The sequence below is a fragment of the Myotis myotis genome, unplaced genomic scaffold (genome assembly GCF_014108235.1).
Source record: "Myotis myotis isolate mMyoMyo1 unplaced genomic scaffold, mMyoMyo1.p scaffold_m19_p_8, whole genome shotgun sequence".
NCBI lineage: Eukaryota > Metazoa > Chordata > Mammalia > Chiroptera > Vespertilionidae > Myotis > Myotis myotis.
Genome location: NW_023416390.1, coordinates 44151464 through 44165917, shown reverse-complemented (window position 1 = coordinate 44165917; position 14454 = coordinate 44151464). Strand labels below are relative to the sequence as shown.

At 35.9% G+C, this 14454-nt stretch overlaps 1 protein-coding gene across 6 annotated transcripts in view; it reads right to left on the bottom strand.

Annotated features, from left to right (window-relative positions):
• GPR155 (G protein-coupled receptor 155) overlaps positions 1-14454 on the bottom strand; it is a 42178-nt gene that overhangs the window by 17069 nt on the left and 10655 nt on the right. For all 6 annotated transcript variants that reach the window (XR_004969441.1, XM_036320029.1, XM_036320031.1 and 3 more), the window contains exons 4-10: positions 10593-10992; positions 8449-8614; positions 7189-7344; positions 5774-5857; positions 5078-5195; positions 1766-1850; positions 662-752 (exon numbers count right to left, since the gene is read on the bottom strand). Coding sequence is in view for 5 of the 6 variants with exons in the window: in XM_036320029.1 (XP_036175922.1) it covers positions 662-752; positions 1766-1850; positions 5078-5195; positions 5774-5857; positions 7189-7344; positions 8449-8614; positions 10593-10992 (1100 nt within the window). In the remaining variant the exon portion in view is untranslated. The remainder of the gene's footprint in view (positions 1-661; positions 753-1765; positions 1851-5077; positions 5196-5773; positions 5858-7188; positions 7345-8448; positions 8615-10592; positions 10993-14454) is intronic.

The following is a 14454-nucleotide window of genomic DNA, read 5'->3' as shown; positions in this document are numbered from 1 at the left end:
ACAGCTAATATTTACTGAGTATTAACTATATGGCAATACTAGTCTAAATCCTTTATGTGTATAATTTTATTTATTCTCACAATAACCCAATAAAATTCAAAATTACAAAACAAAAAAGTGAGAAATCCAAATTATTTGAGGAGGTTTCTAAAACACACATCTGTGGGCCCAACCCCCTGGAGAATTTCTGATTCAGCAGGTCCCACAAGTCTCTTCTCTCTAGCTTTTCAAGCACATTTTCTCTGAGATACTTTTTGTTCTGAAATTTATATTTACTACAGGATTGAAAATCAAGAATTTGGCTTTTATTATTATTGCTAACTCAATAAATGGCTTTAAATTAATCATGCTTTCCTCCAATAGAGGAAACATAATTAAACATAATTCATAAGTGTGTTTAAGAAGACTCAGTAAGTTTCAAACATCTGAAATCCTCACCTAAAAACAAACTTCGGGGAAAAAAAACCAAAAAACTTAGACACTTAAAACCTTTACCATAGTTTGAGACATGACTTAACAAAGTGATGTAGGATCACCAGTGTGATATGTGGTAAGTTGGAATAGATTTTCAGAGTTAATTTTAATGTAAGTATAGAAAAACACATTAACAAGCTAAAGAGAGACGTTCTCAAGAACAGAACTTTCAATACATTCTTCTCACCTGTTCTTTTCCATAAAAGAAGGCTGAGTCAATGCTATCTCCATTATGTTTTCCAGTTATCAAAAGAACACCAACAAGGATAGCAGGAATTCTGGAATAACAAGGGTTTAGAGAGAAAGGCAGAATGAATGGTAGCTATTAACAAGAAGAAAATTCTGAGGTGTTCTAAATTAAGTTACAGCAGACGGAGAGACAGAACTGTCAGTCAATTAATGGCTGGGGGCCAACTAACAACGACTGCACACATTCTGTGCATCTGTTGGAACTTCGGATTGATTCCTGGGGGCTACTCGGCCTTGCACCAAAGGGTTGCAGGTTCGATCCCTGGCCCCAGTCGTGGTGGTTGGATTGTGAGCGGGAGACAGCCAGTTGATCTCTCTTCCCCTCCCTCCTTCCTTCTCTCCCTCTCCATCTTTCCCCCTCTCCCTCTCTCTAAAAATCAATGGAAAAAAATATCCTTGGGTGAGGATTAACAAAAAGAAAGGGACAAAGGCCAGATAGATAGAGATAGTGTGGCTCATGTATATTTTGGAGAAATATTCTAACGGAGGTAAGGCCATCTGTACAGTTGGAGAGATTGGTAGGAATCATCTCTGTCTCTCTTGCCTGGCCTAGTTCAGTACTGAGGTGCAGATCCACGCCTGACTGGTGTTTCCACAGATTAGGTTTTAGCCAGAAACCATCAAACTCCAGGGGTCTCTGCTTTTTGTGTGCGCGTGGTCTTTCTGGACTGCGGCCCGCAGCCAATCCACAGGAGCGGACATTTCTTTTTGTAGACTCTGCGCCTATCCCAGAGCTGGCCCACTTCATTTCCTCCCACCCCTTTGCCTATAGCTAACATACATTCTTTCAACACCTTACATCTTTCTTCTCCCTTTCCCTTACCTAATATATAAAAACACTTGCAAACTGCGAAACAATGGACATGTTGTCTTTCCTACCTAGCCATGCAGCTGCTAGTTCAAAATCCATGCCCCCAAAACGGTCTTCTCTTTTGCTAGCAATGGCCAAATAAACCCTTTCTTTCAGCCATGGACGCCAAATTTTATTGTTTAACACTGTATATACAGAAATACGCAAACAAACAGAAAGCTACCAACTTACCCCCAGCCACATATTATTATGATTCCAACAGGAATTTGTACCGTCTCTTTCTTTTTCAGAAGAAACAAAGAAATTGCTAGAAGGCCTAAGAACAAGAAATAAAGGTTGAAAGATACAAAATTATTCTTGATGTTGTTCAGACTTCATGGAATTTTATTTAACTAAGTTCATTTCAGGAGCAGTCTGCAGTTTTTGCCCTAGAATTTACTCCTTCTAAGTAAGTGCTGTCCCCAGTATTTTGAAGCAGGTTTTTTAAATTCAAAATAATTCGAGTTTTCCCCCCTAAATCATGTCTTTACTCAAACCTTCTTGTTTTATACATGAGGACTTTTTTCAAAAGCCCCAAATCATCTTATTCTTTTGACTGATGTGTTTGGAATCTAAGTATATTTGGAAAATGGAGGGTTGTTTTTTTAAGCGGCTATGGAACAATTCTAGTAATAAAAACACTCCCATTCTATTTGTGCTAAGAAAGAGCCAGCAATTCTTAAGCAGGTTTTTTTTTTTTTAAAGCTCCAAGTCTATAGGATAGACTTTAAATATAATATTAACTTAATACAAAAACAAATGTTTTAAAGTTCTTCAACTCTCCTTATACCATATACCCAGGTAATGGCTTATTTAACAAATTCTACATGCTATAGAAGCTTAGAACTATAGGGTTGGGACCACTGTTTTAAATTATACCTTCATTTTACAGATATAGAAACAAGGGTTTGCCCAAGCCATACAGCCAGCAGAGGGCAGAGCAGGACTGGGAACCCAGCCACCTGATGGGAGGCAAGTCCAACTTTATCAGTGTTTCTAAAACTCAGATCAATGAGCCCTGATGGTTCCTAAGACACATTTGTCAGGACCTGGAAATATCTGAGAAATTTTAAGTCCTTTTGGTATCTGTTCAATGACAATCACCTAAATGCCCACCTTATAACCAAAGTTCGGACTTATGATTTTAGAGATTATTTTTGGTTTTATATTCAGTTTGAGCCAAATGAAGGCTAAATGATATCCTAACACATGGTACAAATGAAGGTTCTGTGGCCGTTTGAAGAGAGAAAAGCAATGAGAAAACCAGATCATAAACCCACAGAAATAAAGGCAGGCCAAACTAAAAAAATAAACAACAAAAAACCCCTAACCAGAGAAGTGAGTTCCATTTTACATTTCCCTTCCCCCCCTCCCCCCATTTTACATTTCAAACTCTGATTCAGATTAGGAAAACAAGACCCTTTGTCATGTTGATAAATGTTGCTAGTTAGAATTACTGAGTTTATAGTTTTGTATGAATCTCATCTGTGAATTTGCTTTAGTTTTAAAGTTGTATATTAGCTGTATATAAGGAATTCATACCTAGATTTAAGGTTGTACAGATTGAGTAACCCTGTGCTAGAAATAATGTAAATCAACACCAAGGTCCTTGAGAATTTTTTTTTTCTTTAAAAGGGACCACACATTATTCAAGGTCAAGAGATACTGTAATATCCCTGCTCTTCCCTAAATACATTTGTAAACACTTATAGTTTCAGGTTTTCAAAGGGCCATGGATACAAGTAACCAATCACAAAAGTGTGCCAACTGTGTTACAATACTGATGGTCATTAAAGTTCTGATGTTCATTATTTCCTCCTTGTGAAAAGACTGATACAGGAACAGGTGCAATCTAGTCCTGGCTCTATCACTGACAAAGCCGAATCAGCTAAACTCTTTGGGCTTATTTCCCTAATTTGCAAAATGAAAAATTTAAAGCAGACCAGTGTTCCCAAAAGTGTAGAGACAAGAGGTGGCACAGGGTGACATTTTTTTTTTACTAGTTACGTGTTTATTTTAACATGTGCTTCAAAAATTTTTAGCTATCACATGAAACCTGAGATTTTACTACTATAAGTCTCAATTTATTAAAGTAAAAAAAGTGAATCAACTTTAAGGAAAAACAAGGGCATGTGGTATGCAGATATGGCAAAAATCATGAGGATGGTATGCAAATGAGAGAAATTAAAGATGGCTGAATGGGATGATTTAAAATGATACGTTAGGTCTAAAATCTATTATATCAAAATATTCTCAAGGTTAAAGGGCCCTTTCAACAGGGTCAGGAAATGCAGAACAACATTTTGGGATAGATTTTGGTATGCATGTTTGAAGAGTGTGTCAGGGAGACTTGTGGCTTTTTGATACATTGACCTATTTCCCGCTTTCCTATTCTTATTATAAACTTAGCCTCAATAAACTCAAGTATTAGAGATCAAGTTGGTTTATCTGTATCTGGAAATAAAGTCCTTAAGCTGTTTTAACTTGACATCTCATGAAGTCTCTTATGCTAAGCAAGGTGCACTTGCCTCTAAAAAGCTGGAACCTTCTCTTTGCACTGAATTTTTACATTGTTGCTTCACTTCAAAAGGTTGTTGACTTACATTAGGCTCCACTTTTGATCTTGAAGGCATGAAATCAAAGGCCAGTTTCTCACAGCCACTTCCTGACACCTGCCTAACAGTGGCTATCACCAGCCCTACCATTCTACAATTTCCTTTTATGTGCCATTTTCTAGGTCCACATTTGTGGTATGAATACAAAACAACCAGACAGAATGTTTCACAAACATACCAGAATGCATTCAAATAAATATTATACTTCAAAAGAGCAATGTGCTAAACCATTTTGAATATCCTTTTTGGAGCCCGTTAAAATGAGAAATAGTCTTTCTTACTAAGTACTCTTCTATTTCTATACCCTTTTACTCCTTACTTTTCTTGTTCTATTATTTTCCCCTCTATTTAATAATATAGTTCTATTTGTTGAGTGTCTACTGTGTACCAGGCATAAATACCCATATTTCATTTAATTCTCAAAATGACTCTGTAAGATGCGATGACCCAGTCTTACAGATGAGGAAATGGAGACTGCAAAAGTGAAATCATTTGCTTAAGGCAGAGCCAGAAATTTTCATTCAGTTCAGCTGGACTCTAATAGTGAGCCTGGGATATACCTTACATGCCTCAGACCTCTCTGCCCATCCCCTACTTTCTCCAGTGCCTGTCCTTTCGGTGTCTCCAAAGGAGAGCTGTGCTGACTGTGGCCTAGAGCCAAAGACTCCGAGGAAAAGGACCATGTGAGAGGAAACTATCCAAACCCAGGCAGAATTTGAGTACATCAGGAAACAGGACTCAGCTTTGCAGACTGCCTCCGTGAGTAGGTGGAACTGCCTGAGAGAATGCCTTAATCTTGTCCTAGGAGACTTCAAATAGATCACTAGCTGAGGGCTTCTAGGGATGGAGAGGGGGACAGACTTAAATTTCCATTCATGGTCCAACTTACCTGTCCATAGGTAGGTGCTATAGAGGGAGCTGTACAATAGAACAAACACCAGAATTTGTCCAACAAAATTTTTTTCTTTAACAAAATTCCATATTATCATTCCAGCACAGACAATAGACTGAAGAACAAAATATGTAAAGAAACAGTCAGTCATATTCATGAGTCATACTCATGTTTTAGTCACAGCAAATATAATTATTCAGTTTAAATTATTGCTGAATAATTATCAACTATTGCATACTGTTATACTAAACTTAAAGTTTTATGGTAAAAAAAACCCCTTCTTATACAGAGTCTTTAACGATGTACATATTCAATTAAAACAGATGACAACATTCTAAATACTAACCTTATATTTAGTAATAGTTTACATAAAAAATGCTAAACTTCTTTACATTATAACTTGAGACATGCAAAGACTTAACTAGAAAAATAAGACTGTGAGAGTTCAATTTTTAATGATTCAATTACTTCTATTAAAAATCCAAAATTATAATCAAATGGTATTATTAACCTTATCTTTATATAGTTCAAGACCTATTGTAATATTTAATAAATTAGGCATAAATTAATTGTAATCAAATTATAATTGATTGTACTTGGTAAAAAACATTTTTTACTTTATAAGTGAAAAAACACAGAGAAGTAATTTTCAATGAGAAAACCATAGTTCTAAATATCTATAGGTTTACTAACCTGAGCGATGAGTAAATTAGTTGTAAGCATATGAGGAAGCTGTTTATATTTTTTACTCAAAAGAAGAATAGCTAGAGACCAGATCTTAAAGACAAAAGGTTCAAAAGTTATTCAGGTTTCTTAATCTTGATAATTACTTATAGAATTCATTGATTAGTCTCTTTAAAGAATCCACTTTATCCTGATTCAGGAAGAAATTCCAATCTCTTATTTACTTTCATCTGCCTAGTTCCCCAAAAGGTATTAAGATAAATTACTATATCCAAAGTAAAATAAAAAGCATGGAAAGGTACTATGCTAAATTAACTGTACAAAAAATAACAGGGTCTTTAAGAATTAATGCCTTGACCAGGGCCATGTTCTACCTCCCCCTGCCTTTGGTGGTTGGGGTGGGACACAGGTTCATAGGCAACTATTCAGGAAAAGAGCTTTAGAGGGAGATGCAACTACAATGCACTAAGTTCTCCCTTTTAGTTTCTATCATGTTGACTCATGCAGTATCTAAATTCCAGGCTATCTTACTTCAACCATACACATTCCCTACCTTATGGTTAATTGTCTTGCATTCCTTATATTGAAAAGGATTGGGTTTCTATTCCAACTACACAGTGGCCAGCCAAGCATGCTTGTTGATTTTTCTTTTTGCTCCCCTCATTGTCAATCAAAACTTATATTGTCTTTCTCCCCAAACTGCCCTTACCAATGGGCATAGATTTTAAGAATATGTAACCAAAGTAAAATTTTCTAAAGTTACATTTATTATGCATTTTTTGTTGCCAATATACATATTCATCCCCACCTCCTTTCTTTTAACAGTGAAAGTTCTTCTTCTTTTTTTTTTTTTTAGCCAAAATACTGCTTGAATTTAGTAGGCATCTTGATTTATAAAATACTCTAGTTGTCAAATGTTTAAGTATTTAACTTGAGCTAGATGCTAGTATATCCAAAAAGTTCCATGAACATTAAATGGGTGGTTAGATGTGATCCCGAGGATCCCTCAACCCCGTGATTCTACAACAGCAGGTATATGTATAGTGACTCACTATGTACAGAATGCTTTTCACACGTATTGTCTCTCATGATCCTTGACCCAAGGCAATAGGTAAAATTATTATGTCTACTTCATAGCTGAAAAAACTGAAGCTTAGAGGCTTTAAGGTAACTCCACTGAGATGTACAGCTAGTTTGTGATAAGGCAAGACTCAAATCCAGGTCTGACTAAATCTCAGGCCTTGTCTGCTATATAACTCTAACTCCAGTTAGAAAGACAAATCTTAGAAGGCTGATATTATATTTTATGGGTAGGCTTTAGTGTTCTCTATTGCCTACGAAATTAGATTTTTAAATCCCTAACTTTCTCTTACCAAGCTATTTGCACTCATTCTGTGGTTCATCTTTCATTGAACCATACTTACCAAGGAAACCAGGCTGACAATACTTATATCAAAACTAACATTCTGGATGGCATATGCCAATGGCTTAGGGTCCATTGAGGGAAAGGTCAACAACCAGGCAGAAATGTACATGATTGGTGCAGACACGAATGTGCTTATTACCATCCCTGAGGTTATCTGCAAAAATAAAAAACCAAATTGAGGAAAGGGTCACAGTCACACTTAAGCAATTATCTTAAACTTTAAGTAGCCACAGCACACAAAGGCATTCTAAAATAGAAGCAAGAGTCAGTAAAAAGACATCACAGAATTCAACATGCTATCTAATACTATATTCCCCCTTTCTAAGAGTTCCTAAAAGAAAACACAGATAAGTTCCCTTAGCTCCTTTCCAATCTATGCTCAACTTATATTTGCACATAACAAATAATAGACATTATTTGGTTATCCTCTAGGTTCTAGGAAGTAAACCATATTAATGATCTAATTAAACTTATGACCAGTTTCCTTACGTACTGTTTCATGAAATATATGCAATAAAAACAATTCAAAAAGAGAAAATTATCACACAAACATTTTACAGATTAAAAATGAAACTGATCTTTGTTAAACAACTTAGTACCTTCATGTTATATTTCAAAAATGTTTACTCTAGCCCTAGCAGGGTGGCTCAGTGGTTGGAGTGTCATCCTGTACACCAAAAGGTTGCAGGTTCAATCCCAGGTTGGGGCATGTATGGGAGGTAACTGATTGATGTTTCTCTCTCCTATCAATGTTTCTCTCCGCCCGCCCCCCCTTCCTCTCTTTCTAAAATCAAAATAAAAGCATGCTTGGGTGAGGATAAACAAACAAAAACATTTACTCTAATGCTGTAGATAACAATTACAATATACTTAGACACTGTTAACAATTTGGTGTTAATTGATTTTAGCTATTTACTGCAGTTGATTATGTGATGTTTTGCATCTGGTAGTTGAATTATCAATGAATGAAATAGAATTTTTCCCTCAAAATTTCAAAAGTTATCCTTCCATAAATAACCTTTAGGCTTAAGTATAAGTAAAGCAATTAAATATTTGAAACTAAAAAAGACTAATGGAAAACGTCCTGGCCGAATAATTACCCCAGATTAAATAACTACTGTTACATGATGCCCTCTTATATACCATGAAATAACTTATAGATATCAAATTCTCATAAAAATGCTGACTTCTGTGTCTTGAAAATTCATTTTCTACTAACCACACAAACAATCAAACTTAAAAAGTAGTATATACATACAGTCTCTACTTCCATGTTGAACTGTGTTGCAAAGATAGCCACTCCTGGTGCTACAGGAAAGACACCATACAAAAATGCATAATTCGATAAACTTGTATGGTTTACTACATTGTCGCCCTTGTCCAAGACTTCCACCATTTCTCTGCACAGAAGTGGCAGCACCAGGCTGAAGAAACAAGAAATGCATCATCACTTGATATCCAAGCATGCTGGTCCCCAGGTGGTAAATTGTTCTAGTAAGGTTGGCATTAGGTTATTCTTCTCCTTCCCAGAATACATGCATGCACATGTTCTCTGCATGCCTTCTGTGGACATTTTGTTGAAAGAATCAAGAACTCAACTTGAAATATTGGGAAGAAGAAAATCAGACTTTTTTTGCTCTACAGTAATTTTCTTGCAAAAAGTTTGTAAAAGTTGTAATAGCTGCTGTTTCTTGTTTCCTCTATTAGTTCAAGGAAATGTTAAAAATATTGACAATCTCAGCAAACTTTTAAAAAGAAAATTACTAAACTCCTTTTTGAAAAACAAAGCTGATCTTTATTATGATTAAGGGTTTAGATGGTTCAGGTAATGATAACACTGCTGCTCAATAAGGTTCTCAAAACCAGTAGAAAAATAGGTATCTTACAATGAGTTCTTCATCTTTGGAGAGACAAAAAGGTGTAGCAAAGGAACTGAAACAAGTGGAAATAGAGCAGAAAATTAGTGAAATCCAGACCCGGTGGAGTCAATTATTAAACAGATCCTTTAGGATTCCATAAAAAAAGCACTATCAGTAGTAGCTGAGCTAATAGAGCTTTCCCTTAAAAAGAACAAGGTTGATGATACTGTCACAGCAGTACCTAGATCAGTGGTTCTCAACCTTCCTAATGCCGCGGCCCTTTAATACAGTTCTTCATGTTGTGGTGACCCCCAACCATAAAATTATTTTCGTTGCTACTTCATAACTGTAATTTTGCTACTGTTATGAATCATAATGTAACTATCTAATATGCAGGATGTATTTTCATTGTTACAAATTGAATGTAATTAAAGCATAGTGATTAATCACAAAAACAATATGTAATTATATATTTAATATGTGTTTTCCGATGGTCTTAGGCGACCCCTGTGAAAGGGTCGTTCGACCCCCAGAGGGGTCTCGACCCATAGGTTGGCGACCCACAGGTTGAGAACCGCTGACCTAGAGAGATGCACTAGGATGGAGTAAAGAACTACTCTTCTGTGTATTTAAAAAAAAAAAAAAGATGAAAATATTAAATAGGGATCAAAGACCCAGAAAAAAGAGAGAATGAGAATATTTAAATTCTACTTATAAGTTAATAATACTATTACTGTTAGAACCATATTTAGTACTGTACCAGTACTAATTAATACTTCATTTTTGAGGAGCATAATACTACCATAAATAATATTCAGAATTTACATTCATTTGTATTCTATTAAAAATATAGAAACTATTTTATATTCCACTGGTCTCATAAATTTAACTGTCAATACAAGAGGTGAATTCAATAGTTAAGAATGCCCAAGCACCTTGGGACAATCTTGCAGTAAAATCGATGTCATCTGCACCATGAAGTATAACGCCATGGCTAAGGAGCCAAGTAAGTTGTAGAACTATTAACTAAGGGTTTGATAACTTTTTATTTGACAGGCTAGGGTCAGATGGTTGATACTAATCATTCATATTGACTTACTTATATTTAGAAATTTCAACCACCCTCAGAATTACAGAATGTTTTCCCCAAATTGATGATAAAAACAGTTTATATTCAAAATTATTGTTCTCATCACAACTAAGATTTTAATGGATTTTAACAGATTTAGAAAACTCAGAAATCCTGCAAAATTACTTAAAAAATATTACCAAAGTGGGACATTAGGAGATATTAAATAAAGTTATATAAAAGCTGAAGAAAAACCAATAGTCTTTATCCTCTAACAGTAAAATGGAAAGGATAACCTACATGGAATAAGGAAAGGACTTTGCACAATACACCAACATCACATTTTCCTTTAAGTCACAATTATTCATGAGGAGAAATTATTATTATCAAACTATTTGAAGGAGAAAATAGTTGCAGACACATCCCAATGAACTGACTAAATCAGATTTTCACAAAATATAATCGTCAACTTACAGTTTAGCAGTAATGAGAAGAGTTAGTACAACAAATGCTGACTTCTTCAGGTTCCTTATTTTTCCTACCATTGTAAGACCAAGATAAAATAGAGCTGATCCAGAAAAAGAATTTGCAAGTCCATCCAGAAAATTTTCCATATATTCAGGCACCTTTTGATCAAGAATAAAATTAAAGGCAATGCCAACGAAGACCATAAATACTATTGGGTTCTGTATTACTCGCAGAAGTCCAAGTCCCACAATTTTTACTTTGCTTTGAGAAGCATTTTGACTGTCTTTCCACTTCTGGATTTCACAGAAGATGAACCCTATAGGGTTTAGCATCATAAGAGATATTGGTGCCACCAAATAAATGTACTGGAGATATTCTGGATATGTACTTTGATATAAAGCTTCAACTGCAAAACAAGAATTAAAATAGATTTTAAAATGATTGCCACAGAAACATATTAATAAGTTATGTGTATAACGTTATCTGTAATTATAGCATATTATAAATTAAATCTAAATAATGCAGAACAACCACATTAGCCTTGTTTTGTAAAAAGATTTTAGCAGGAAATTTGAAAAAAAGAAAAACATACTGTTAAATAACATTTAGCTTATAAAATAATAATCAACTTTTACAAATTATTTTTAGTAATACCCACTAAATTCTACTAAGTAGAGGCTTAGACTAGTCACAATAAAATGGAAGAATTGTAGAATTCTTAAAAGAAACAAAGTAAAATTGTTAGAACAGGATGTTTAAGTAATAATAGCAACAAGGTAGTTGGCTGTTGGTTCTCTTGAGAGAGAAGTTCCACTGGAGTGGTGAGGTAGAAGTCAGGGTACAGAGGATTGAGGAGCAAGAGGCAGACAACAAATTCAAAAATGAACACGGATGTGACTAAGTCCAAGCTATGCTACAGAAAAGAGACTGGCGTCTCTACAAAGTCTAAGAATTAGATGCAGTGGGAAGTTTTGGAGTTCAGAGTAAGTCAGAGAATGAGCTATTGAATTTAATATTTCCCAGATGAGTAAGTCCAGGATAACCTAGGGTGGCCATGTTAGTTAGTGGCTGAAATGGAGTAGAGAAAGACATCACTGGAGATGAGGAGGTCAAGGGGACAGAGAAATTGATGGGTAGTTCACATGGATGTCAAGTCAAACAAGATAATGGCAAAGCGTGGGGGCAGAGAAGATAACAGCCAGATATTCAAGTCTTCAATGAATGAGAAGGAATGACTAGAATGAGATCAGCAGATGACAGCAATGAGGCTGAGCATGAACCTCAAAGAGGCAATTTTTACAAAAGAGCAAATAATAATGGCCTCACAGTGGTAGAAAGTGGCTATGAGGATGTCAGCCCTATCTACCATTGCTCATGTAGTATGCAGGCGATGACAAGATGGGCAGCCTCCATTTGAGAGGAATGAAAGGGAATGCATGGCTTTTGGGAAGGCCAGTGAAGATGCTGAAGAATTAGGGATGGAAAGGTGGATAAGAAATGTTTGGGAGGGGTATACAGTAGAGTCATGTAATGCACACTTAACACAAATTCAACTACTCTCTAAGGAAGACAAAAGTTTTTTGGGTTTTTTTCACAAAGCAGGTCCCCAAATGCAAATGAATTACTTCACTTGCTGTTCACTGAAGAACAACAGTGCTAGAGAGAAAAAAAAAATCAGGCTGTGTTAGACTTAGGAGAAATGGTACAATATATACAAAATATGTGTGCTATATTTTGTAGGTGATTTAAGGGATTTTTCAAGGGTTTGACTGTACATGAACGTAACCACTGCATAAGTTAAGTCTCCTTAGAACTGGACGTGGGTTGGATCAGACTTTTCGCGTTTCTTGGTAGAAGTGGGGGTTGGTGACCTGGTCATGGGTTGATCAGGGCAACTTAGAGCCTTGAAGTAAGCAACCTGGAATCTAGGCACATTTTTGGCAATGAGTTCTGAAATTATTCAAACTATTATATAAAGGCTGATGCCTAAATGATTTGAGGTTAAGAAAGATAAAAGAACAGCCACAATCACTCACCAGGAGAAAGGCAATCATGTGAAAAAATGTAAAAGATTAGCTTTCTCAATTTACATTAAGATAAAGTGACACTGGTAGGAAAATATATTAGTTTACTTACTCAGGATACTTAGGTTCAGTTAATGTCATGCACATGTTCCATTAAAGTTATGTAACTAGTTTATATAACCTGTAGAAGTTCACCTGTTCTCATTAGCTAAAGACGATGTTTTATAAGATTCAATTCCCTTCCTTTAGTTAAGCACATACAGAGGTCTATAATATCTCTGAAATGAAGCAGTGGTTAAACAAAACATATTTGATTACATAAAATTTCACAAATTCTTTCCAATTTTCAAACCAGATGGACTAGCTCGACAATTCTTAGTGGTTTTCTTTCATGTTTCATAAGGTTTTATCTTTTAAGGAAGAAATGCAGCACTTGCTCTCGGCAGGGTGGCTCAGTTGGTAGGAGTGTTATATGGTTCACCAAAAGGTTTCAGGTTCAATCCCAGTCAGGGCACATATCTAGGTTGTGTGTTCAGTGCCCAGTCAGGGTGCATACGGGAGGCAACAAATGATGTTTCTCTCTCATCTCTCTCTCTCTCTCTCTCTCTCTCTCTCTCTCTCTCTCTCTCCCTCTCTCTCTTCTTCCCTCTCCTATCCTCCCCTCCCCTCCCTCTAAAATCAACTTTTAAAAAACCATCCGCAGGTGAGGATTAAAAAAAAAAAGCAGCACTTTTAATAACTATTTATAGGTAGCTAACTTTTTCTTTTTTAAAAAAATATATTTTATTGATTTTTTACAGAGAGGAAGGGAGAGGGATAGAGAGTTAGAAACATCGATGAGAGAGAAACATCGATCAGCTGCCTCCGGCACAACTCCTACTGGGGATGTGCCCGCAACCAAGGTATATGCCCTTGACCGGAATCAAACCTGGAACCTTTCAGTCCGCAGGCCGACGCTCTATCCACTGAGCCAAACCGGTTAGGGCTAACTTTTTCTAATTAGATATTCTAAGAGAAAGGCATCCATACCTGCCCACCACTCAATTTTAAAAATGGAAAATATATTTTGGAAAAGCCTTGTGTTTTCAATCTGAGCACAAGAATTTTCCCAAATGGCCAAGATAAAATACATAAACTTTGACAACTTACAGCCTACAAAGTCCCTTAAATTAATGCCTTTTTCCAGAATTTACTTTCCTGGCACACTAGCATTTAATCACCATCATATAATAGACTTTAAATTGTTTTAAAGAGCAAAACAAATTTGAGCAACCATCTATTATTTATGGCTAGCCAATCACCAAGTACTTTCTTCTTTTTCATATTTTGATACCATTGGTCAAAAATTTCAAAACTGGGTTACTTAATGTGTTTCCAACCAATATCCTTTTGATTTTTCTTGGCCACCCCTTCATCCATTTTATTCACTGCTGACAATATCATCTAAATCAGCGGTTCTCAACCTGTGGGTCGAGACCCCTTTGGCGGTCAAACGACCCTTTCACAGGGGTCGCCTAAGACCATCCTGCATATCAGATATTTACATTACAATTCATAACAGTAGCAACATTACAGTTATGAAGTAGCAACAAAAATAATTTTATGGTTGGGTCACAACATGAGGAACTATATTTAAAGGGCCAGAAGGTTGAGAACCACTGATCTAAATCTTGACTTTCAAAAAATAAGATTTTCCCATAACTCTCACTGCCCACAAGAACGGCTATAAAACCTTTCTTTTGACATTCACAGTCCAGTCTCCTCAACTGGCCCCTTATTTACCAGCTCATCTCTCTGGGAATGCTTAGCTATTCCTTAGTGCAAAGCCTCCATCAGCCAGTTTA